The following is a 25,096-nucleotide window of genomic DNA, read 5'->3' as shown; positions in this document are numbered from 1 at the left end:
TTGTTTGACCAGAAGAAACTAAATCTACAAACATAAAACTATAGATATTATCACTGATTTGTAGTGTTGTAGTAAAGTGTATATGGCCAGGCCTCAGTGGGAGGGGTCTTTTCCTGTCTCATTGTAACTGGAGTAGCTGTCTGACTTGTTTGTCCTGCTCACTCCCTTAACTTTTTTCTCTGCTGCTTGTGTTGCAGTGAGCAGCACACTTTGTCTCTATCTGTGGTGTACAGAACATGGACCGACTCAATGGGCAGGACATACCTCTGAACAAACTGGACGACATAGAGGTGAGTGACACATGCTATTTATCTATCATTATTATTATTATATTATTAATCTATCTATCTATCTATCTATCTATCTATCTATCTATCTATCTATCTATCTATCTATCTATCTATTTATCTATCTATCTATCTATCTATCTATCTATCCATCCATCTATCCATCTATCTAGCTATCCATCCATGTCTCTCAATCTATCTATCTATCTATCTATCTATCTATCTATCTATCTATCTATCTATCTATCTATCTATCTATCTATCTATCTGTCCATCTATCTATCTATTTATCTATCTATCTATCTATCTATCCATCTATCTATCTATCTATCTATCTATCTATCTATCTATCTATCTATCTATCTGTCCATCTATCTATCTATTTATCTATCTATCTATCTATCTATCTATCTATCCATCTATCTATCTATCTATCTATCTATCTATCTATCTATCTATCTATCTATCTATCTATCTCAAGCTATGCAAAATGTACAGCCTGGAAGAGCAGAAAGCCCTACATCCGTTTTTGATTTCACCTCTGACCCTTCACAAGGTCTGACTGAGCCATGTGCAAATCAGTGGTTTAGGTTTTCTTTCCCACAGTTGTCATGTCTGTACAGAGGTGACTCTGAGACAGTCATACCCAGGTGTGACCTCCAGAAAGGACTGTAGATCTGTGATGTTACCACAGAGTAACTTTCTCTCAGTGCTGCTGCAGTGGGGGATAAAGGAAGCCACATTATGAGCAGGACAACAGCAGTTCACCCGTCCTCAGGGAGTTTCAGTTTGGGACCATCACCTCTAGTCTGTTCTGTCTTCATGTGGTGAAGTTTGTGGCTCCTAGTCTAGAGAACATGCTGTGTCTTGTTTTTCTTTTCAGCCCAGGTGAGTCATCACCTGACTCTCTGACACTCCCTCATAGCCACACCTGAAGTCATAGTAACAACAAAAGAAACAGGTCTGTGTTTGGAATAATAATTAATGATAAAAAATAAGAACCCTGTGACGTTGTGAAGGTTCTCAGGTCTTAGTCATCTTCAGTAGACTCAGCTGGGACTCAGTCGAGTTAAGTTAAGAAGTTTCACCTCAGTTCTGTAGTATTACGACTCTTACTTATCTCATCTCATGAACATGAATATTCCACTAATATTCATGGTTACATTCATACATACTCATTAATGTTATATGGAGCACCAGGTGTGGGCATATAGGTCACCAAGTAGGTACTACTACTGATACTGATACCCAAACCTAGTGCAGGTTTGTCAGCACTGGTTTATATGGCCTGAATGAAAGCCCTGAGAGTGCAAACCTCCACCAAAGCAGTTTCATATTTTTGCATCTCCACCAAAATGTAATATTTTCTTTTTTGGGTCGTGACCTATATGCCCAGAAAACTTCATCACATTCTGTCCTTTTATTTTTGAGTTATGATGCTCTCAAACAGACAGACATGGCCAAAACAAAGCACAACCTCCTCATTCTGCATGTAAACATCCCCAAGTGTGACGTTGTTCTTGACCTTTGTCCTCTCTGCACTCACAGGCCGCAAAAGGCGCCTCCAGAAAACCGCTTCGCCCCATCAACATAAATCACTATGCCACCAAGAAGAGTGCGGCTCAGAGTATGCTGGACGTGGCCCTGCTGATGGCCAACTCGTCCCAGCTGAAGACCGTCCTGTATGTGGGACCTCATTACCGCTTCTACATCCCGCTCATCGTCCTGCTGTCCTTGTCCATTACGTTGCAGGTGGCTGTGGGGCTGCTGCTCGTCTTCATCGGCAAGTTACTGCGACTCTCTTCATGTCCAGAGGATTTTTTTATTTAAATGTCAGAGACACGATCATCCTTATGTAATCCATAACATCCAACATCTATAGGGATGGAATTCTAAATTATTTCCGTTGCGATAAAAAACAACATATTATATAACTTATTATATAACAACATAATAAGTTAGATTCCAGTGACCTAGATGTCCAACATACAGTCCTACTGATTTATTTATAAGTGTCACAAGAGGAAGGACCTCGTGATTTATGATTAACTTATTGTATTTGTGGATCTTGTGTTGTACTTTAAAATGTATATTATCTGTGATAAAAAAAACACAAAAAGAATATAATTTGTATATCTTAATATAAAGTAAAGTGATTTAAGTGTGTCTCAGAGACATTTTAAAAGTTTAAACTAGCATATTTCTCAGTAATATTGTGAACTGCGGTACTTTTGTTCAAAATAATCACAACCTTTTCCTTTAAAACATTGTATTTTAACGGAGCTGATATTGTCTGCGTCCTGCGACTGTTTGTCAGCAGTGAAGTACGATCTGAACGACGTGAGGAAACACGCCAAGCTCGACAGGATGAACAATGTGGCCACGGTCTTCGTCTTCTTCACCGTCCTCATCAACATCTTCATCACAGCCCTTGGCTTTGAAGGACACACTGTCAGGTAGGCAAATACATACATAATAGAACTAAAACTGACGTGACGTACAGTGAGTCTGAGCTGATGACACACATCATGTTTTACCTAATCCCCAGTTCATCAACGTCACCTGTGGTTGCAGTACCACCGCCGAAACTTTCCGTGCTGCCGGGTGAACTGAATATAACTGGAGCCATTTAAGCTGAAACTCATCTTTGGACCAAAGTGACAATGTATCATAGTTCATGTAAGCTCAAAGCCTTGTTGTTGTTGTTGTTTTTGTTGTTATTGTTGTTGTGGTGGAACACTGTACAAACTCTGGTCAAAGTGTGACTGCTATGGGCCTAAATTCACCAGATGGAACTAAACTTTGACGTCTGAATGGATCTCATGGAGCCTTTTTTTAGGGATCGTCTGAGGCTGAAGATGGACCACCAACTAAGTGTATCTTCAACCATTAAAGCTGCAGTAAGTAGGCTGGACTCACAGAACCCCCAGGTTAAAACCTTGGACAGACGCACTTATTATTTACATGATGAATAACCAGAAGCAAACTCAATCTCTGAAATAATTATTTAATGTTTTAGAGTCTTTACTGCGCGATTCTCTGTCTGTTACCTTGCAAACGCAGTTGTTTCTCATACCTACTCGATGCTTTAATGCGCGTGCCTGATGCTAGGAGCTGCAGGTGGCTATTGGAAGTTAGCAGAGCAGTTGCTAACAAAGTCCGAGAGCTCCACCTTGAGCATAAATGAGATTTTAATTGGAAAGCACCTGTGCTTATAATGTTAGCATGTGATTTGACTGACTGATGCTCGCACTGCCACGTGGAACATTTCTCAACTAAAGCAAAGGCAACACAACTGCCGACACCACTACAAAATAATGAGCAGCATCTCAGTTGATTTGCTATGCGAGTGTCACGTTATCAAACCTTTCCACTAAAGCTGGGGACACACTGCGAGATGTTGGGGACAGTCGGCGTGGCTAGTTAGCACAGAAATCTGTTGGTGTGTGAGGGGTAACACAATCCATCCAACCTCAGTCAAACAAGCATGTTTGAATTTGGTAGTGTTTGCTGATTACCGACCCAACTGCAAACACATGCTGCCAACAGCCAATGCAGAAAGAGGTGGAAGGTGGACACAAGAGATAGCGTCAGAAGATGAGGACGACAGGAAGAAGCGTGGACATAAAAACAAGGTTTACCCTTTAAACTGTCGCTCTCATGGACTCGGTCACTCTCCCGAGATCTCCAGTCTTTAATACGTCGTCATAAAAAGTTGTGTGGTGTGTCTTCAGCTTCAGGGGGAATGTTTGAATGCATGTATGCCGAGTAGAAGGGCCAATAGGAGGCGCAATCACTCTGGCTGGAAACGGAGGCTAGAGCAGGTGCAGGAGGCGACTTATTGTGGAATTATTGATCAATCACACCGTTGATATCCAGCCTTCACCAGCTTTAAGTTAAACTCAGGAAAGCTTGACAACCAAAGACCTCAGTTTGAAGACAGTCTTTGTAATCTGGCAATTTTCTTCACCAAACGTCTTAAAACGTCTGTTTTTGTGTTATAATTTATTGTATTGTTTCTGTACCAATATTGGTGGGAGTAAACCAGTGCATACATGTCCTTGTAATAAAATGTCTTACATTAAAAAATGACTTTTATATTGAAGAGAAATGTCTCATCTCATCATTTAGAAATCATGTCCTATATGAATTCTTCATTGTCATATTCAAACAATACTCTTAAATTCAGTTTCAGGTTTTTAATGCACAAGAGTCTTTGGTTTTTCATTGCACATATATAAGAACACTTCAGCTACATGACATATTATCATGTATGTTTAGTAAAACATCACAAAAAAGGGCTTCATTTAAGAAATCGAATCCACAAATCTCTGCATGGCAGGAAAACATTTTTGTGCAAGCAAGCAAAGCAATTAAAGGAAAGCAGGAGCATCATTCTTTTGTTTTTCTTAGTGTCAGCACATCCCATAATAACAGATAAACTGTGTATTGGCCTGTTTAAAATATGTTTTTTTCTAAAAACACACCTGGATAATGTGGTTCACCAGGACTGATCCACATTTGGTGCCACAGTGAAGACTCAAAGCACCGCGGGGGCGTGTTTTGGTTTAAATCCATGAGATCTGATGATGCCAAGAAAAAGCATAGATGATGGTTGGCCTTAAAAAGGTGCATGGAATGTGGTGCTTTTTGCATTTTTAGGATCCACTCTACATTTTAAAATAAGAATACAACAAACAGAAATAAAGAAAAAGAAGTCAACAATAACCCCAGAGACCCCCACTTAAATATTAAAGGGGAAGACAAAACACCTTGTAGGATAGTTCTTTGGGTTTAAAAGCTGGGTCAACACCGTCTGCACTGGAATCATTTGCAGCCACAAAGGCTCGCTGTCACTGAAAACATGGCTGCCAGTGGTGACAAGAAATGAGATTTAAGCTACTTAATAACCAATAAATTCTATGCCTGCTTAAGTCTGCAATATCTTTGTGTTTGTTGCTTTATCTTACAGTTAAACAGCTTTTTTTCTAACTCAAACCACACACCAAAGTCCACACAGAAAATCACAGGAGTTGTTGGTCCACTGCTTCATACATCAGTAAATTAAAATGGGTTCTTTTACGACGTTTATTTAGAAAAATTCTTAATTCGGAGTTACCTGAGTGAAAAAAAATGTAGCACAAATGACAGCGGTAGACCAGCAGTTACCATGTCCCAACACGCTAAAAACTCTAATTTTCTCTATGGACTTTGGTGTGGAAGAATGAGTTGTTTACAAAAGTTCAGTTTCCAGGTAAATGGCAAAAATAAACTGTCATTTCACATGACTGTAGACTGAAGTGGCTAAAATCCCCACTGGCAGCCACGTTGTCACGTCAGTGACAGCGATATATATCAACACATTAAATCACTGAACACCTGTGGGATTTTCTTCTTTGTTCATCAATTAGCAGTAGACATAGTAGAGGAGAGCTGCTAACACGGCTAACAACAGCAGCAGCCGAATCACAGTCCACATGCCGCCTCCGGACTTTGTGAGCGGCTTCCTGGATTGCACTGCGCTGTGATTGGCTGTTGTGCTGGTCATCTGTATGGCAGGTCTGACGCACAAGAGAATAAAAAAACAAAAAAAAAACAGCAGATTTAGACCAAGTCAACAACTCATTTGTCATAGCACACATTAACAGACTGCATACTCTGTGTCTTGGTACGATTCCTCCTCTTCATCGTCTGGATCCGTGTTGCCTCTTCGTTTCACACTGAGTGGAGAAATTAAAGCACACAGATCCTTAAACTTTAGAACCTCACAGTTATGTTATAAAACTAATCACACGGCACAGAGAGAGACCAACAGACGGCTGGTATTATGTAAAACTAGCAATGGAGAAGTGAAAAAGTGAGGAAATAAAGGAGAGAGAAGGAAGTGAGGAAAGGCCGTCGTGGAACTCACAAAAAACACTGGAGAATAAAATAGTAATGGGTGGTAAAAGACTGTAAAAGAGAAATTAAAAACAACACAAAATAAGTGTGTTAATGAATAAATGAAATAGATGAGGTAAGAATGTTCAAGGACACTAAAGGGACAGAATAAAATCATTTGTTGAATTAAATAAAATTGTAAAAATGAAAAAGTAAAAGTGTTAAGTTTGTTTTTAAAAACCTCCAACGACGAGGACTATAACAACAAAAAAAGAGGCCTCACCTACAGTTTTGGTTATAATTAAAAGACTGCTATATTGCTTTCTACTGGAGACCTAACATGAATTGCTCGTCTGCCTTTTACGTTAATTGTTGTGGTCTTTTGGCTCCTCCCACAGCAGACATATTTGATTTGCCAGAGACTTTTTACACCGCATCCCCTTCTTGACACAACTCTCCCATTTATCTGTAGCCTGCATTTACATTAGTTTAATTAGTATCTGAGCGTTACCTTGCATCGTCATACTGAATAGATGAGGTTTATGTGTGTGTGTGCTGTAAAGCTGTACTCACATGTTTGTATAACTCTCATGTTTGACCTGTGAAAATAAAGAAAGAAACAGACCGTGTCATGATTCTGGCACAGACGGTCGGGTAAACAGGAATAAGTGGACAATCCGGACTCACCGGAGTGTGGTAGGTGATGTAGGTGATTTCCTCCTCTGTGAACAGGATTCAAAAAAATGTAAAAACACAGATGTGGATTCATTTAAAGAATAACTATGATAAGCTCTTATTTTGTTAAAGACGTCAGCACTCATTGGACCGTTCACGCTACAACTACATAAAGCAGATGTTCATCACATGTATAATTTCAATTCTTTAATCTAAACTGTGAAGATTTGATCAGCAAATAACATTAACTAGATACCATTAACCCACATACACTGGTTACAATGACACTGAAAACAAATATGTGTGTTATTAACACTTACAAATAAAAATACACGTGGGCTATTTCAAGAGCATCCTACCTTCCTCTCTGTAGTACGTCTTATCAGGCGAAGCGTTCACTGAAACGTTCTCCATGGCCGTTTCCAGCTTCTTCTCGTACAACCCCCGAGTGGAGTCTATGTTCAGACAACGTTTTCTGATCAGTTCATATAATTATCATGTTGAATGTCAGAGAGTCCACTCCAGTCCGCTTTAAGGGCCCGTACACATGATAGATACACATGTTGAGGAATCCACATGGAACGTGTGCTTTGAAAGCTTTGAAAGTTGCTTCATTTGGTCAGGTCTAGGTTCAGCATAAAGGTCAGTTGATGACCTACTGAATGGCCAGGTTTTCCAGGCATATTCTGAGATGACAGTGCCAGAAACGAGTTGTCATTGTCACACATGGATTGGCCACCACAGAGTCAAGACCTTACCTCCATCAAGGATCTCTGGGATGTGCTGAAGAATGCCGGGATCAGACTATTTTTGTCTTTCATGATCATGATTATCAATCACAGAGCTGTGGAAGCGTTGTGGGTGGATGCTCGTGGTCTTAGTACAAAAGAACTAAAGATTGTGGACATGTTCCTGGGTGTCTTGAAGAAGACAATATGGACACTAGTCTGTCCTTCAGAGAGAACTTGAGGAACAGTAGCAGGTATGCTGTATGTTATGCCTCTTTAGTGCACTCATTCAGGAGCACATCGCAGGAGACGTCAGACTAAGCAACTTAACTTTCGATTCTCTTAATTGCCCTCGGTAACAAACAACAAAACCAACATTGTGTGTATGTGTGTGTGTGTGTTCTTCTTACCCACTATGGGTCCATGTTTGATGCCATACTCAGCAAGTAGATTGCTGATCTCCTCATCACTTTTCTCACTGAGTGACATCTACAGACACACACACACAGACAGGAGACAGATAACACAGTTGACAATAGGACATGTAAAAACGTTTGTATTCATTTTTGTGTGTAAAATATATGATTAAATAAACACTTTAAGGACTCCTACTGTACTAAAGCTTCACTGTTATCAATCATTTATCAATCAAATGAGTCAATGTTGATTTTAGATAGACAGACAGTCAGACAGACAGACAGAAAGAACATGGAGATGACAAAATGGGGGGAGTCTTGTAGAAGTGGATCAACTACAGTCGACATCTGCGCGGCAAACAGCAGCTCCACTTTAATAAAGTGCTGTGTATGTGTTTAGACTATAGTCACAGTACAGGAAAAGCAAACCCACACTTATTAACAACGGTAATTTCACAGTAACTAACAACACAAGTTCATAACTACCGCGATAAAGCTTCACAAGGTTCAGTCTCGCGCCGCCACAAAACGGACAGGGCAGCAATTTTTGAAATATCGCGGGAACAACAAACGCGACACGAGCATTTTACGAAAAGAAAATGGTCGCTGTGTGTGTGTTGTTGTAAAAGAACAACGAGAGAGTTTAGTAACTTTATCTTACCTCGGGAAAATATAGGCAAAACTGTCCCGCGCTGAAAAATGAGCAGAATACACAGGAGGAGACTGAGGAGAGCTGGAGCAGGAACATGGGCGTGGACAAACGAGCTTAGTGCCACACCCACACAAACAGCAGTGGCACGATAACTTCATTAATTAATAAAGATTCATTCAACAACAACAAATATACTACCAATTATCATTGGTGTTTACTCGTGTTTTTATGTGTGGATCCACTTTTTAAAGATGACAAACCTATAACCAGCCTTGTATAAAGTATGTTAGCAGAAAATGACTTTGGTAGAAGTTGAACTCACGTTTTTAAAAGTAAAAGTCTTAAAGTGTATGACATTTACTGTACTTAAGTATCAAAAATCATTTTCTGATATAAAGTAAAAGTATTTTAAAAAAGTGCGGCATTAGGATTGAGCCACGGTACCTCAGTGGTAGGGTTAACTGTCTTTCAACTGAAAGGTTGTGGGTTCAGTTCGTGGCTCTGCTGGTCTAACTATAGTGTAAAGCAGCTCATCAAGACTAGAAAAGCTCTAAATAAATACAGAGCACAATACCATAAAAGTCTAGTAATGAGTAATAAGGACAGTAAGAGGAAATGTATAAATAACAAATGTAAAGTACAGGTATGTTGTGTGTACTTAAGTACAGTAACAAAGCATTTGTACTTTGTTACATTACAACACTTCCATTAATATTAAGCTAATATTATCTTGTATAGCTGGACCAGACATTTCCAAGAAATGTATGTTTCATAGTTGAACCACAGCATTTTGTGCACTTCCACTCAAAGTGTGTAATTGAACCTATATAGCCTTCAGTCAGCTGGGATGTACAGTATATGTAAAAGATTCATTCTCAGTTTGTGAAAAACTATAGCCATACCAAATAATCATAAATTTGGTATGATTATTTTATCCCCAGTTAAAATGATTTTGCTAACATTTTACATATTGGACCTTTAATTGACAGAATAACTGAACATTAAGCGCAACCCAACAGTGTTCATGTAGTTTAGTGTAATCACACGGCTACACAGTTTGTTTAAAAACAAACTGTGTAGCCGTGTGATTTTTCAGTCAGTCAAAAAGTGTTTGTAAAATTTAGGTTTTAGAAGTTTCCTGAATACATGAACTGAGAAATCCAGTATTTTCACTGTAAATTAGTAGAATCAAACCCAACAGTGTTCTCTTGAAAGACTTAAATGTGATGTCATTCAGCAGCAACAAAGATTACCTGCATTTGACTTGATTTGCTATTGAAGTATAGCGTGAGCTCAATATCTGCTTGACACCACTGCCCCCAAGTGGCTAAACTGTAGAACATCACAGACAGGTATTCTGTGGGGGGAAAATATATACCGTAAATACCAGACATCAAATATTTGACAGACATCCCTAACAATCCAAAATTGTATGTATATTGAAGAGAGGAAACAATAGTATAGTCAATTAATTTTATTAACACAGGGCATAGTTCAGACATAGACAATGCCAGGTTTATATTCTTCCATGGCAATAAACACAGAGCACTCTGCTCCTTAAAATACTCCTCGACAGCGTATTCTTAATTTATCCCCAACACTGTTTAACAGACACATGGAACACTGCATTGCTCCAATTAAATAACTTCTTTACCACAAGCATTAATAGAGGCCCCCCTCTGATGAACAAAAGTGTTTTCTGAACACATACAGAACAGAGGGAAACACATACTACATGCCTGCTTAGTATTCATCCTCATCCACCTCATCATAACTGTCAGCTCCCACCTCCTCATAATCTTTCTCCAGTGCCGCCATGTCCTCTCTGGCCTCTGAGAACTCTCCCTCCTCCATTCCCTCCCCCACATACCAGTGAACAAAGGCACGCTTAGCGTACATCAGATCAAACTTGTGGTCAAGCCGAGCCCAGGCCTCTGCAATAGCGGTGGTGTTGCTCAGCATGCACACAGCCCTCTGGACCTTGGCCAGGTCTCCTCCAGGAACCGCAGTGGGCGGCTGGTAGTTGATGCCGACCTTGAAACCGGTGGGACACCAGTCCACAAACTGGATGGTGCGCTTGGTCTTGATGGCGGCGATGGCAACGTTGACATCTTTGGGCACCACGTCACCACGGAACAGCAGGCAGCAGGCCATGTACTTGCCGTGACGAGGGTCACACTTCACCAGCTGATTGGCCGGCTCAAAGCAGGCGTTTGTGATCTCGCCCACTGTCAACTGCTCATGACACGCCTTCTCAGCGGAGATGATGGGGGCATAGGTGGCCAGAGGGAAGTGGATACGAGGATATGGCACCAAGTTGGTCTGGAACTCTGTCAGATCCACGTTGAGGGAACCATCAAAACGGAGAGAAGCAGTGATGGACGACACAATCTGACTGATCATCCTGTTCAGGTTGGTGTAGGTGGGACGATCGATGTCGAGATTCCTGCGGCAGATATCGTAGATGGCCTCGTTATCCACCATGAAGGCACAGTCGGAGTGCTCCAGGGTGGTGTGAGTGGTCAGGATGGCGTTGTAGGGCTCCACCACGGCAGTGGACACCTGGGGAGCAGGGTAGATGGAGAACTCCAGCTTTGACTTCTTTCCATAGTCGACAGACAGACGCTCCATCAGCAGGGAGGTGAAGCCAGAGCCAGTTCCACCTCCAAAGCTGTGGAAAACCAGGAAACCCTGCAGACCAGTGCACTGGTCAGACTGGGGACAGAGAGGAAGACAGTGGTCAAATATGAAATACATTATTATAATGATTTATATTCAGACACCCTTTGATTTGAAGTTACCCACCAGCTTGCGAATCCTATCCAGCACATTGTCAATGTGCTCTTTGCCGACAGTGTAGTGTCCTCGGGCGTAGTTGTTTGCTGCATCCTCCTTCCCAGTGATCAGCTGCTCAGGGTGGAACAGGCTGCGATAGGTTCCAGTGCGCACCTCGTCTAAGGAGCGGTATCAGTATCAAACAATGATCCATTAGGTGTCGCTGTAAAGTAGCGTGGCACTTATGGTAACATGGTATCTAAATTTACTAGTGAGAAGTGATAACACTAACCGATAACACTGGGCTCCAGGTCGACAAAAACAGCTCTGGGGACGTGCTTTCCAGATCCAGTCTCACTGAAGAAGGTGTTGAACGAATCATCTCCTTTACCAAGAGTGTGGTCGCTGGGCATCAGTCCGTCCGGCTGGATCCCATGTTCCAGGCAGTAAAGCTCCCAGCAGGCATTGCCAATCTGGACTCCAGCCTGACCAACGTGTATGGAGATGCACTCGCGCTGTGGAAAGAAAAGGACACAGTGTTCATTTCAAATAATACATTTAAATTTAAATTTAAAAAAGGAATTCCTCTAAAGCAAGTCATCACAGGTCGAAGCCTGTTTTGCAACTAATGCTCGATCTAAGGAGGAGGGGGAGGAACAAGGCTCTTTTGTAAAAGACCAGATACCAGTGTGACGACTTGTGTCATCTGACAGATGTTGCTCACTCATTTCCCCTCGGTGGATTAAACCTGTCATTAGACCAACACATTCCAGACATGTGCTTTGAGAAAAGTATGAAGAACAAGAGTTTTGTTCAACAGCTTAAAAGCTTTAACACACATTTCTACTCTTATGTTAGATACATGAAGTGAACATTAGATACATTTGAAATTCCACTGCATAATTAAGAGGGTTTAAGACAAATACAATACAAAAGTCATAAGTATGTTTGCACATAACTTTCTGTAGTCGTAAACTTACTGTCATTTTAATAATTATTTTATCTACATTTTAGTTCACTAATCCTTTGATTAGTTTGTATGCACCAAAAAAACTGGATTTATCAATTGTTCAGAAATGTCAGAAAATGTAGAGACAAGCGTGTTCTCAAATGTCTGGTTTTGTTGACAAACATTATTCAGTTTTAATGGTTTCTTTGTTATATAGAGCAAATAAACCAGAAAGTATTCCCGTTTAACAAGCTGAAAAATGTGTGAATGGTAATTTTACAAGGATTAATGTATGAATCTGTGAGAAACGAAGATATTCTCTTCAGTCTGTATAATAAAATGTGTAATAACTAACCTAAAATGATATTTTGATACACATTTAGGCTAGAACAAATATTCTGTCTCCTGCTATTTGAAAATTGCAATAATCAGTAAGGGGGGCACGGTTTCTTCTTTTAACTTTCCCATAACGTGGTTCATAAAGGCGGTAAAAGTGAGCAGAGTTTTCAGACTGACAGCATAACTGGGTCAATTAGCGGACAAAGACAAGAAAAACAGGAACTCGACAAAACCACCTGAAGCCATTTCAGTCACGAGTCATCGCCGAGTCAAAGACAAAAACGACATATTTCACACACAAACACAAAGGCTGCTCATCAGTCCGACATTTTAACGTTTCCTTTGGATTCAAACTAAAATGTCGACTTTAAAAAAAGAAAAAAAAGAAAAAAAAACCCTTCCCCTTCCTTCATCGGTGAGGCCGGTTAGGCTGCAAAGTTATTACGCTAAAAAACGCCCATCAAACGTGTGATTTTTGTCGACATTTCGACGTCAAACGACAGAGAAAAGTATATTTTCACACTTACCATGTTTCCTGAGGGTTATTTTGAGGAACTCGAAGTGAAATGACTCTCACGGAACAGGACGAACAGATCCTGTGTAAGAAGTAAGTGATGAAATGCACCTGGGCGGAGTTTTTATATTCTCGGACTGGGCGGGAGGAAAGAAAGAATAGGATTGGTCGACAGAGGGCACGTGCTCATTTCTCGGCGTTGCTATTGGTTCACGTGAACGTGTCACGTTTCCGTCTTCTTTGAAATGCCACAGACTCAACAGGGAAGTGGAAAAAACCGCAACCGGGAAGTGAAGCAATACTGACGGGTGTGATGCGTTTAAGGTCATCGGTTATTTTACATTTTAGTAGTAATATGCAATAATTAAACATTTCCTGGTTAAAATTGGCATTTCACATCAGCACAGTCATAATATTCCTGTCCAAAGTCGCCATTTCATATAGCTACACATTTTTAGGATAGATTTGTGCCACATAATAGATTAATGTGTCAATTATTTTCGCGATTAATCGTGTGCGAGTACTAGTTTAGTCCGTAAAATGTCAGGAAATGTTGAAAAATGTCGATCGACGTTAATAATATAATGATTAAGTCTTGTTTTGTCCACAAACCAAAATGATTATATGTTTATATGGAGCAAAGAAACCAGAAAACTTCACTTCACGTTTTAAGAAGCTGAATAATCAGTAAGCTTGTTTGACATTTTGAAAAACAATAACAACGTCACTCTGATAAATAATACGATGAATAATCATTGCAGCCCTATTTCAGTTTCAGATATCGCAAAGTTAATTATGATTTGCCAATTGTCCTGGGAAGAATGAAGTTGTGGAGCTCTGAAATGATCTAAAAATGTTAATTTTAACTAATTAAAATAACTACTGCAAATAAACTATTACAGTCCACATTTCCAGTTTGAGATACCTACATTCCTGACATATCATAATTCCAGTGATGATTACCCTCAACTGTATGATATGTTAAATCTTAATTTTGGCAAGGAAAATTCAAATAAATCTTATAGATAGCCAAACTCAGTCAAACTATTCATCAGACACCTTTGAACACCTCAGTCAGGGTTGCTTTACCTAACTGCTCATGACAGAGAAGAGCGTTGGACTAATCCTTGAGTTTGTATCATTTCAAAGAAGCTATTTAGGCTTAAAACACCTGCAAAATAAACTAAAGCGATCCATATTTCCAGTTTGTGATACCTACAATTCTGACAAATCCTAAATTGCAGTAGTAATGAAGTAGTATGAAACATACAGTAATTTAGTATCCTCAGTATCCTGGCGCATGCACCGTCACACCTTCCTGACTTACTTATGATCTGAAATTAGCCTCCTTTAATGAGACCAGTATCACACACATGAGCTTTTCCTGCTGAAACTTGTCAAAAATATTTGCTGTGAAAGGATGAGAGAAGGCGTGCACTTCATTAAACGGTCTAATCGATCATCATTGCCACAGGTGACCTCCACTCTCAAATCCTAGTGTGTGTCGTTTGAAATCTTTTTAGTTGGATTAGAATAAATTTGATCCATATGTAACATAGATTGCATGATCCTCGATCAAATTAGTTAATCTAGATGTATGATAAAATATAGATTTCACACAGTCAGGCAGTGCAGGACATAAATCCAGTTTCTTTTAAAATATGAACCACTTTTGATGGAATTTGTTAACTCAGTTTATTCTCTTCAAAGTTTAAAGGTCCAGAGGGAACTGCGGTTCTAATACATTTGTTATTATGTCATCTCTGCTCGCTGGCGATCCAGATGTGGTGACAGGAGACCGGCATCCTCCCTGAGGAAGAGTTGAGGGAAGGAAACTGTGGAGACACCAGTGCGTGTGAAGCTTAAATAATCCTGGCAGAGATCTGTGTGTTCTGTGTAGTTTTTGTAAACAGCGTTGCAAAGTTCATTTGTGCGTTTTAGACAGATATTGTGACGCATCGCTCTATGATTGTCTTGCAATATATTGATATATAGTGATATTATTGTTATCGTGGAGCATGATTCCCCACACATACTTGTATATGGTATAACCAGGTTTGGCTGATTGTACCCTCCATAATGTTACACATTGGACCTTTAAAAGACAGAAAATACACACCCATTAGATTAACAACAAAAAAAATACTTAGACAACTTTATTGTGTATCAAAATACTGTCTTACAAACACTTTTAAAGCCTTTTATTTAGGACAATAGGATCCATTTTTATGTTCTGAAATATAGATCATGCACATAGCAAGCTGAAAGAATGAGAGGGGAGGTGGTGGGGTGAGATAAACACTGAGCAGAAAAAGCGACATCTGTTCTCTTTTGTTTTTTTTGTTTTTTATGTGTGTGTGCGTTTCTTTTCTTTTTGCATCATGACCCACCACAACATCATCAGCCCTTCTGTCCTTGAACAAACTTTAACTTTAAGATACTTCCCTTTTTTTTTTATTAAAACATTTTAATTTAAAAGTTCCACAGTCAAATGTAAAGCACGCCAAAGGACCATGTTGACGCCACTTTGATTTTATCTTCTGTTATGTGACATGCAGAGCACATGTTTGCATCACGCGCACTAAAAACACACAGAAAGCATTGTTTCCCAGCGGCAGTGTTGACAGAGCATGTGTGACGGGGGAAACAAGCAAAGAAAAGCTACTGGGAAAATGTGTCTTCTCTCCGTTGACCTCATTTTAAAAAGTATTTGAACTCTTAGGTCTAAATCCCTGTTTTCAGAACAGCAGTGGCTAAACGTGGATCACACTAGCAGCAGGTAAAACAACTGGGTTTAGTTAAAGAACGTCGTGAACGGCATGAATGTGCTGGGAGTGGAGTTTACTGCGCACCGACAACACTATGAAGACTCATAAGTAACAGATTAAAAACAAAGTGTCACAGATTAAACCCACAGGTCAGGAAGGTGCAGGCACTCTTTGCTCATATTTAATTGAATCCATTCTTTTTGTGTATAAGAGTAGCTCCTCCAGTGTAAAATGTGACCTTCCGTCCAATGATGGGCTTAAAAAAAAAAATCTACTGCTGCTACACTATGCTAAGCTATTCTATCGTCCTACTCTAAGCTCAGACACATCTGCTCATGTCCATGGCAGAAAATGGAAAATAACCTAAGGCACAACTGAATGCCAGCTTACAGTAATGAAAAAGGTGCATCTTATCCCTCCATCACTGTACAATAATGGAGGGATTAACAGAAATAAGAAATGGAGTGAAATGGCCATAAAGTGAGGAATAATCAGTGTCTGTTCTTCTCTATTTTTTGACCGAGTTTCCAGTGAAAATGATGTGTTTTCAAAAATCTGACTCATTTTTTTTTTTATTTTAAAGTGGAATCTAAATTGAATACCTTTTTTTTTTATTCTCCACCTTTAAATACTTGCGCTGTAAAACAATTAGCACATGTGTAATGTAGGAAGGGCCATGTAGCTGTAAACTTCTTTTGGTTTTGGACGTTCAGTTGTTTTGTTTTTTAAACACTGGTTTAAGTTTCTGGGTGTGGGCTGGGCGGGGGGGCGGGGTTTAGACAGTGATGTGGTATGGGCTGCCAGGGATGTGCTCGTCACCCCATTTGACCACCAGGATGTACTCTCCCTTCTCTTTGAGCTGGTAGCTGACGTTGTACAGGCGGTTGCCCAAATGTTTCACTAGGATCTCCTCGCAGGGAACCTTGGGACCGTCCACGCCAACAAGGAGCATGTTGCGACCTGTGGATGGAGACAGAGCAGACGGAACATCTGGTTAAGTTTGACACACGACTGACCGAGATATGAAAGCATGGCATCTCTAAGAACATATGGCCCCTTTATATTATACAGTTCTAGCACTACTCGGCTCAGCTCGACTCGTTTTGTTTTGTTCTTCCATCAGTGATAGTACCTGGAACCTGGTGCTTTCTTTTGGTACCTCCTCTGGCAAGGTTCTGATACTAAAATGTGACGTCAGCAGACTGCAGGCCACTGATTGGTCGAACAATTACCGAACTGTAGATCAGTTAAAAAGACATTTAGCAAAGGAACATTTCTAAAATCTCAATATTTAACACAGAACTCTAGTGTGTTTAGCAACAGCTGCCAAAGTGATCGTGGGCTGAATCACAAAAAACAAACCCTTTTAATGAACTGATTCTAATGATTCAGTTGCACCGAAAACAAGTCACTAGTTTGCATGTTTGTGTCGAGTAAAAAACAACGTTGCGGCAGTTGCTATGACGACTCCTCCCATGTTGAGGAGGTACTCTAAAGTAATGGAAAACGGCGCGACTCATACAAGGCCGAGTAGAGTAGAGCGGAGTAGTGCTAGGACTGTGTCATGGAAAAGCAAGAGACTTTAGCCACGTAACCTTAAATCTGAACAACGTCTTAAGAATAACGTTTGCTGATTTATTCCGCCGCATATATATATATTAGACAGGCAGCTGCTGTCAACTATATATATGTATGTATATATATATATATACATATATATGTATATATATGTAGATATATATATATATATCTACATATATATGTATATATGTATATATATATATATATATATATATATACATATATACATATATATGTATATATATATATATACATATATATATGTATATATATGTATATATATATATATATATATATATGTATATATGTATATATATATATGTATATATATATATATATATATATATATATATATATATATATATATATATATATGTATATATATATATTTATATATATATATATATATATACACACACACACACACACACACACACACACACACACACACACGTGACATGTGTCTTGGTTGCAGTCACAGTCGTACACACCTGCTTTGCTGCAGTCAACACTGAAGCTATTCTTCTGACCAATGAAGCCCTTGGTCAGGCCCAGGCCCTTGGCCACCACCTTGGTGGCGTCTGACTGGACGGGAGCTCCCTGCTGAGAGCAGCTGATGGCCCGGGTCAGAGGGTCAACCATCACAGAGGAGGTTTCATGCATACTGTGGCTGGACACAAGCTTGGCACCTGGAGGACAGAGAAGAGAGCGTTGGACTCATTCTTGAAATAATCCCACTGAGTTTCTTCTTTTTTGGCATTTTATTTTTTAAATCTTCCTCACCAGTGATCTTGGCCTTGAAGGGGCTTCCGACGATGTGGTAGGGGCCACCGTATTTGATGGAGATGAGATAGTTGCCTGGGGCCATCGGGGTGTACGTGACCCTGTAGCCCTCGGGACACTCCACACAGTCCATCTTCACCTTGGACGGCCCGTCGATGGTCACAGCTAAAGCGCCGGGGCCCGCGGTGCTCGTGTTCACCACAAAATCACAAGCAGTTCCTGGAGAGAAGCGAGGAGAGCAGATGATGGAGGTGAGTGTCATGATTAAAACAAGATTTCCGATTGTTTCAGCTTCTTAAATGTGAATATTTTCTTCATTTCTTTGCTCTGGAGAACAAAGAAATCATTAAATGTCAATCATTTTGGTTTGTGGAGTGGATGTTATCATTTTATCACGTTAACAACTCAAAATAAACCAAGATGAATGGATTATCAGTGGTTAAGGTCCAACAGGAGTTAAATAAGAACCGATGGTCGTTAATAGTGAGTGTGAACTGTTCTTATCCTCCTAAGTGCTGGAAGAAGAAGGTCAAACTGGTCTTTGAACCTCTTGTCATCCAGATGAGTTGGTGAAGGACACAGCTTTATGCTGCTGGTTCATTATTTAAAATTTTTTTTTTTTACCTGTGGTGCCTCCCTCTAGTCCTGGTCCATAGGCAGACACCATGCCTGGGTCTCCAGCCTGGCCCGTCTCTCCGACTCGGATTTTAAACGGACTACCGGGGATGTGGCTTCCGTTGAACTTCACATCGATGAGATAGAGGCCGTTCTCTCTGGGGATGAACCGCACTGCGTATTTATCTGGACGAAAAAGAAAACAATGAGAAGGCGAAGGGTCAAAGTGTCCAGAGACTCCACACACACTGTGACATGACTGCAGACGAGCTGCAGACGAGTGTGGACATGACTGCAGACAAGTGTGGACACGAGCATGGACATGACTGCAGACGAGTGTGGACACGAGCATGGACATGACTGCAGACGAGTGTGGACATGACTACAGACGCTGGACACGAGCGCAGACATGACTACAGACGAGCGGACATGACTGCAGACGCGATGACGCAGACATGACTGCAGACATGTGAGGCGTGGACACGAAGCGCGGGACATGACTGCAGACGCATGACTGCAGACGAGCGTGGGTGCAGAAGAAAGCGACCGCAGACGAAAGTGTGGACACGAACATACGGACATTACTGCAGACGAAGCGGGACATTACTGCGAAAACGATGGACATGTGATATGACTGCAGACGAAGTGGACATGACTGCAGACTACAGACGATGGACATGACTACAGACGAAGGTGGACACGAGCGGAACGAGCGTACGACTGCAGACGAGCATGGATACGACTGCAGACATGTGACATGACTGCAGACGAAGCGTGGACGCGCGGACATGACTGCAGACGTGTGTGGACATGACTGCGGACATGCGGACACGAAGCAAATGACTGCAGACGAAAGTGTGACTGCAGACGAAGCGGACACGCGTGACATGACTGCAGACGCGGTGTGGACATGACTGCGAACATGACTGCGACATGCGCATGACTGCAGACGAAGCGCGACATGTGGACATGAACATGCGACATGACTGCGGACATGACATGCCTGCGGACATGACTGCAGACATGCGTGGACATGACTGCAGACGAGCGTGGACACGAGCGTGGACATGACTGCAGACGAGCGTGGACACGAGCGTGGACATGACTTCAGACGAGCGTGGACACAAGCGTGGACATGACTTCAGACGAGCGTGGACATGACTTCAGACGAGCGTGGACACAAGCGTGGACATGACTGGCGTCAGTACCTTGGTCGATCTCCGTGACACAGCACTCCTCCAGGGCTCCGGACGGGCTGTGGACCTTGGCGTCGATCACGCCCTTGGCTCCGTTGAGGCTGACGGCGAACGAGGCGGGCTGGTTCACCTTCAAACCCGACTCCTGCTCGACAACACACACTCGCAAACTCAACACTCTGTTTCCATTATTTAAACCCCAGACAAACAACTAAACCTTTAAAAATAGGTAACTCAAGACTGCCTACTTAAAAAGGTCCAGTGTGGAGAATTTAGCAGCATGAAGGTGTAAAGTTGCCTTTCTCAGTTAAAAAGTTCTATTCTGTTCATGTTAATGTTGGTAGATTCCATCCTAATTTCTACACACTGGACCTTTAACTGCACATATGCTGCTACTGTTTATACGTTACCTGGAGGTCGCTAACCGGGCTAAAGAGGAGGGCTGTGCAGGTTAAAGACAGAGGTTTTCTTTTATGTGTGAAGTGAAGAGAAATCAGAGGAAGGAAAGGTTTCATTTATTAAAGAAAACAAAAAACGTGCAGAATGTTGGACATGAATAAACCCACCTGTGGGGATGCATGCAGATGAGTATAGTTACATATACTGTATATAATGTGTATATGTACTGTATATATATAAAAATGTATGGAATGTGTGAACATCTATTTCTAAGAGAATGAAAATAGATCATTTGTTATGCAGGAAAAAAAGAAGAATTGTCATGATCAGTGATCAGTCAATAAAAACTCCCTCAACATAAGTCAAGGGCAGTAAATTACGTTATGTGGAAAATTATGAATGGAGCAAATCCATTATTCAATGTGAGTAACTTGAGAAATGCTGTCTCGCTGTAAAGTGCATCTTTGATTTATTTATCTTTTTAATACATTTTTGCTTTTAATCTTTTGGCTCCTCCCTCTCTAAGGGTTGCCTCAGCGGATGATCCGGCACACAGGACACAGGTCGTGCCTCTCGTGTCTGGGATCAATTTAGAGTGGCCAGTTAACAATGAGGACTGGTATCTTGCTCAACGGTACCCCAGCCTGGTGATTAATAATGATAATATTTGCATTTCTTCTTTATTTGAGTTAAAATTTCACTTAAAAAGGTGGAAATGGTGACGTAATATTCTGTATATATACTTTGTTTCTCAGGCAAAGTGATTTCAGTGTGTTTTACAATCATCACAATGATATTCTGAATGACACTTATGTAGGTCAGCATATGTTTGCCATACCTAAGTGTTATTGTGAACAGCTTTTATCTGTGTTGTTGTTGTTGTTGTTGTTTTCCTGTGAGAAAAAAGGCCGTCACAGACTGAACTGTCGTCGCATGTGAGTGGAAACAAGAGTGAGAAGAGAAAACAGCCCCATGTCACACCTCTTTAACCCTTTAGCGCCCCATGTCACTTTTAGAGGCTGGAGGCTGTTGAGAGCCTTTAGAATGAGGCACGAGAAACACACACAGTCCTCTCCATATCCCAGAAGCCCTTGCACTGCCCAACAGTGCAGCAGCTGCTGATGATGATGATGATGATGCTGCTGCTGCTGCTGCACTGTGGGCAGTGTCCTGTGGCCTGGCGTGTGTGTGTGCACACGGATGTGTGTGTGTCTCAGAGCCTCACCTGAAGACTGGCAACAGTGAGGCGACGGGCGTCGTCCGAAGGCGAGGCCACGGGGACGATGAAGGGGCTGTCGGGGATGTGTTCGTCGTTGAAGCGGATGGACACCTCGTAGTCTCCTGCAGGGGGCATGGATTTCACATCAGAATGGAAGAGAGACAGGGACGGGCGTCCACAGCACAGGACATACAACCTCGGGAAAACCACATGGACTGAAACAAACACACTCTACGGCACATGCTCGGGTCTCATCGCAACTCTTCTCTCACCAGGCTCCTGTACGATGTACGACACGCCACTGGAGCCGTCCTTGCGATCCTCAAAGGCGATTTCGGCCTTGCTCGGCCCTTCCACAGCGATGCTGAGGCCTCCAGCTCCAGCCTCCCTCGTCCAGATACTGAACTCAGCTACACACGACAAAGTCAGGCACACGTGGTTAAAGAAAACACAAAAACAAAAACACACACACATGCTCATAATCCAGTCGCCACACTAACCTGGTACTCCAGCTTCGGCTCTCTCCAAGCCGGGTCCTCCAGCGCGGACCTTGTGAGCTCCGCCTTCTCCGAGGGGGCCGACGGTGAACTGGAACGGGCTGCCGGGGACGTGCACGCCGTTGTATTTCACGCACACAGTGTGCACCCCCGTCTCAGTGGGGACAAAGCGAATGCAGTAGGTGTTGTTCTCTCCCTCCATGATGTCCGCCTTGTGAACCTGACCAGACGGGCTGGTCACCTGAGCCGTCATGTCGGCTATGCTGATCTCTGCAGAGACACGCGTTTCAATCAGTGACAACACACACACACACACACACACACACACACACTGCTTCTTTTACTATTAATTACATTTTGGTCTAATTAGTTTCAGAGTAAATGATTTAAACGCAGAGTTATCTGTGATCATGACGCAGCGCTGCTTGTGGAAAATACTGTATAGATTGCTTTTATCGTCTTGTGTTGCTAAAAAATGACAGTTACACTAGTGTGCACTGGTCAGACTGTAACCAGAAGACCACGCCCACTTTTACATACAGTCATTATAGAGTCTGACTGGCATTCAGTTGATAATTTCATCTTTATATTTCAGAGCTTATACCGTCACAGTGTTTCCTTATGTCTTGAAGTACATCCATCTATTAAAAGCACTCTCATCTGGGTTTTATCTTTACAAGGTTTCTTTCTGTGACGGATACAAAATACTGCAGCGTCATTTCCTGTTGTCCTCACCGGGGATTTTGAGGCTGAGGTCACACTGGCTGCCGACGTTGGCGACCGACGCTGCTCTCCTCTTCCTGGTGATGCTCTCCTTCATCCTGCCCTCCCCGGTGACCTTCACTGTGAACGCGCTCCCTGTAAACAAACACGAGCGCGTCAGGCTCAAAGGTTCACAACAGAACAACACACTCTGACGGTTTTCAAAAAAAGAAAAAGCCACCTGGCACGTGTTGGTCTGCGAACTTGATGTTGATGATGTAACTGCCAGGCTCAGTGGGACAGTAGGTGACCTTACAGGTGCCGTCTTCCTGGTCCTCTGTGTTTATGTCCACTTTACTGGGTCCCTCAATGGACAGGCTCAGGCCGCCATAGCCTGCAGTGGCCATTAATATAACATACGGATGACTTCAAATTAAAGCTAACAAACATATATTAATATATTTAATCTATAAGGCAACAATAAGTATTACTTTGCATAAAATGAAGACAATAAAATGAGTCAAACAAAAAGGAATCATTATTAAAATTCAACAAAAGTCATCTATAAATGCAAAAAAAATGTGGACAACGACATTGTTTGGATGAGAAATATGAAACACATATTTGTTAAACAGAGTTTAAGAGTTTAAGTGAAGTTGTAAATGCAGTAAAATCTCTACGAGCCACAATATGGTTCAGATACTTCTGTCTTTGACGCTTTATTTACAAAGTTGCACAAAACTAAACAAACTACACTACGTGTCTTGCGTCACGTGTGTGTGTGTGTGCGTGTACCTGCGTCACGTGTGTCGATGATGAACTCGGCGGGCTCAAAGGTCCGCGCCTCGCTCAGGCCCTGCCCACTCACACGCACGCGGCTGGCATCACCGATCTCTGACTGGTTGATCATAACAGAGATGGGGCTGCTGGGAATGTGGCGACCGTTCTTCTTGATGTTCACCAGGTGCTCGCCGATCTCCTTGGGAACAAACGAGATGCCTGCAGGCCGAGAACGGGGTCAGAACAAAACGACCACAGCGATGAACAGAACAGTTTCTCCTCCGCCACACCCACTCACCGACGTGTCCGTTGCGCAGGATCTTCAGCAGGCAGGGCTCCTCGCGGCCCGAGGGCGTGGTGAGGGAGGCGGTCAGCTGACTGAGGTCGAACTCGCCGATGTCCAGAGGGATATCTGCGGCTGAGCCCACCTTCAGATGGGACAGCCTCATGGAGTCGTCGCCTGGAGACACAGCAGTGACACGGACACAGTCTTATTATTTCACTCTATTATTGCAGTAAAACTAGACGATAAGAGAAAGGACAATGTTACCAGTAATTCTAGCAGCAAAGGGGCTGCCGGGAATGTGCTTGTCGTTGTATTTGACCAGGATGCTGTAGTCTCCTGGCAGGACGGGCAGGTAGGACACCGTGCACGTCCCGTCCTGGTTGTCCACACAGCTGATGTCGGCCTTGGACGGACCCTCGATGGCCAGAGACAGACCACCTACAAGGTGACGTGACATGAATGCTGTTGTTGTTGTTGTTGTTTAAATACGAACACAAACAGGAGTTTTGGTAACGAGTCAGTTAAACACGAGAGACTGACTCTAATAATAATTCAGCCAGAATCAGGAGGATTAACAGAAGTAAATAATGATGTTACAGTTAATAAACACAACTAAGTTTTAGAGTAAAATGAACTGAAATGTTAAGTACATCAAAGTTCACTCAAAAAAATAACAATAAATAATACAACAGAAGGTCTTAAGTTTACTTAGTGCTACCTGAAGAATGAGGGTCCTACACGATTTGAAAAAGCAATTTTTATAAATTGAAATAAATCCATTAGAAGCTTTAAAAATAAATAAATAATATAATAAATATCTGCCCGGGTGACTGGTACGTACCCTCTCCAGCGTCTTTAGTGTCAACAGTGAAGACAGCAGGCTTGTTGACGGTCCCATGGATGAGTCCTGGTCCGTAGGCACTGACATTTCCGCTGTTCATGTAGTCGACGTAGAACTGCAGCGGACTTCCTGTACGCGGAGAACAGAAGAACGTTGATTTATGATGCCAGTTTCTCCTCCAGCACAATTCTTCATGTGTTTTCTTCTCTATTTA

At 41.8% G+C, this 25,096-nt stretch overlaps 4 protein-coding genes and 1 long non-coding RNA gene across 8 annotated transcripts in view; 2 read left to right on the top strand and 3 right to left on the bottom strand.

Annotated features, from left to right (window-relative positions):
* The first annotated feature begins 178 nt into the window (after positions 1 to 178).
* On the top strand, positions 179 to 4,392 carry si:dkey-93l1.9 (uncharacterized protein LOC562339 homolog). 2 transcript variants are annotated; one of them, XM_044037390.1, is made up of 4 exons: positions 179 to 290; positions 1,836 to 2,070; positions 2,608 to 2,743; positions 2,836 to 4,392. In XM_044037390.1, exons 1-4 carry the CDS (start codon positions 237 to 239, stop codon positions 2,918 to 2,920), a joined length of 510 nt encoding a protein of 169 aa, XP_043893325.1. In that variant the 5' UTR covers positions 179 to 236; the 3' UTR covers positions 2,921 to 4,392. The 2 variants fall into 2 exon arrangements, with proteins under 2 accessions (XP_043893325.1, XP_043893324.1); XM_044037389.1 differs by having other exon boundaries at positions 2,605 to 2,743.
* A 79-nt stretch (positions 4,393 to 4,471) lies between these two features.
* Positions 4,472 to 8,938, bottom strand: emd (emerin (Emery-Dreifuss muscular dystrophy)). Its single transcript, XM_044037388.1, has 7 exons — positions 8,648 to 8,938; positions 7,981 to 8,059; positions 7,202 to 7,297; positions 6,855 to 6,889; positions 6,741 to 6,766; positions 5,945 to 6,007; positions 4,472 to 5,848 (listed from the first exon to the last, which is right to left on the bottom strand). The coding sequence occupies exons 1-7, from the start codon at positions 8,732 to 8,734 to the stop codon at positions 5,695 to 5,697; spliced, it is 540 nt and encodes a 179-aa protein (XP_043893323.1). The 5' UTR covers positions 8,735 to 8,938; the 3' UTR covers positions 4,472 to 5,694.
* Positions 8,939 to 10,097: 1,159 nt separating this feature from the next.
* Positions 10,098 to 13,325, bottom strand: LOC122776719 (tubulin alpha-1C chain-like). Its single transcript, XM_044037386.1, has 4 exons — positions 13,229 to 13,325; positions 11,706 to 11,928; positions 11,444 to 11,592; positions 10,098 to 11,353 (listed from the first exon to the last, which is right to left on the bottom strand). The coding sequence occupies exons 1-4, from the start codon at positions 13,229 to 13,231 to the stop codon at positions 10,382 to 10,384; spliced, it is 1,347 nt and encodes a 448-aa protein (XP_043893321.1). The 5' UTR covers positions 13,232 to 13,325; the 3' UTR covers positions 10,098 to 10,381.
* A 2,033-nt stretch (positions 13,326 to 15,358) lies between these two features.
* The window catches only part of flna (filamin A, alpha (actin binding protein 280)), a 61,709-nt gene continuing 51,971 nt past the window's right edge, over positions 15,359 to 25,096 (bottom strand). For all 3 annotated transcript variants that reach the window (XM_044039303.1, XM_044039305.1, XM_044039304.1), the window contains 14 exons: positions 24,883 to 25,011; positions 24,306 to 24,479; positions 24,054 to 24,215; positions 23,771 to 23,974; positions 23,217 to 23,369; positions 23,009 to 23,131; positions 22,277 to 22,543; positions 22,049 to 22,186; positions 21,783 to 21,898; positions 20,171 to 20,303; positions 18,972 to 19,148; positions 18,348 to 18,566; positions 18,056 to 18,253; positions 15,359 to 16,943 (listed from right to left, as the gene is read on the bottom strand). In XM_044039303.1, coding sequence (XP_043895238.1) covers positions 16,759 to 16,943; positions 18,056 to 18,253; positions 18,348 to 18,566; positions 18,972 to 19,148; positions 20,171 to 20,303; positions 21,783 to 21,898; positions 22,049 to 22,186; positions 22,277 to 22,543; positions 23,009 to 23,131; positions 23,217 to 23,369; positions 23,771 to 23,974; positions 24,054 to 24,215; positions 24,306 to 24,479; positions 24,883 to 25,011 — 2,378 coding nt within the window. In that variant the 3' untranslated portion in view covers positions 15,359 to 16,758. The remainder of the gene's footprint in view (positions 16,944 to 18,055; positions 18,254 to 18,347; positions 18,567 to 18,971; positions 19,149 to 20,170; positions 20,304 to 21,782; positions 21,899 to 22,048; positions 22,187 to 22,276; positions 22,544 to 23,008; positions 23,132 to 23,216; positions 23,370 to 23,770; positions 23,975 to 24,053; positions 24,216 to 24,305; positions 24,480 to 24,882; positions 25,012 to 25,096) is intronic.
* On the top strand, positions 19,472 to 20,176 carry LOC122777818. The gene is made up of 3 exons (XR_006361365.1): positions 19,472 to 19,492; positions 19,761 to 19,762; positions 19,984 to 20,176. It is a non-coding gene; the product is annotated as an uncharacterized LOC122777818 (long non-coding RNA).

The sequence above is a fragment of the Solea senegalensis genome, linkage group LG11, assembly GCF_019176455.1.
Source record: "Solea senegalensis isolate Sse05_10M linkage group LG11, IFAPA_SoseM_1, whole genome shotgun sequence".
NCBI lineage: Eukaryota > Metazoa > Chordata > Actinopteri > Pleuronectiformes > Soleidae > Solea > Solea senegalensis.
This window is presented reverse-complemented; position numbering and strand designations above follow the sequence as displayed.

Excerpts from the sequence above, each read along its gene's own strand:
- si:dkey-93l1.9 (XM_044037389.1), top strand. The coding sequence starts at position 237 with ATGGACCGACTCAATGGGCAGGACATACCTCTGAACAAACTGGACGAC. Across the intron at positions 2,071-2,604 it reads GCTGCTGCTCGTCTTCATCG|CAGTGAAGTACGATCTGAAC; the intron begins GCAAGTTACTGC and ends ACTGTTTGTCAG. Across the intron at positions 2,744-2,835 it reads TTTGAAGGACACACTGTCAG|TTCATCAACGTCACCTGTGG; the intron begins GTAGGCAAATAC and ends CCTAATCCCCAG.
- emd (XM_044037388.1), bottom strand. The coding sequence starts at position 8,734 with ATGTTCCTGCTCCAGCTCTCCTCAGTCTCCTCCTGTGTATTCTGCTCA. Across the intron at positions 7,298-7,980 it reads CAAACATGGACCCATAGTGG|ACTCCACTCGGGGGTTGTAC; the intron begins GTAAGAAGAACA and ends GTCTGAACATAG. Across the intron at positions 6,767-6,854 it reads ACATCACCTACCACACTCCG|GTCAAACATGAGAGTTATAC; the intron begins GTGAGTCCGGAT and ends TTATTTTCACAG.
- LOC122776719 (XM_044037386.1), bottom strand. Across the intron at positions 11,593-11,705 it reads CCTGGAGCCCAGTGTTATCG|ACGAGGTGCGCACTGGAACC; the intron begins GTTAGTGTTATC and ends ACCGCTCCTTAG. Across the intron at positions 11,354-11,443 it reads TGGATAGGATTCGCAAGCTG|TCTGACCAGTGCACTGGTCT; the intron begins GTGGGTAACTTC and ends CTCTGTCCCCAG.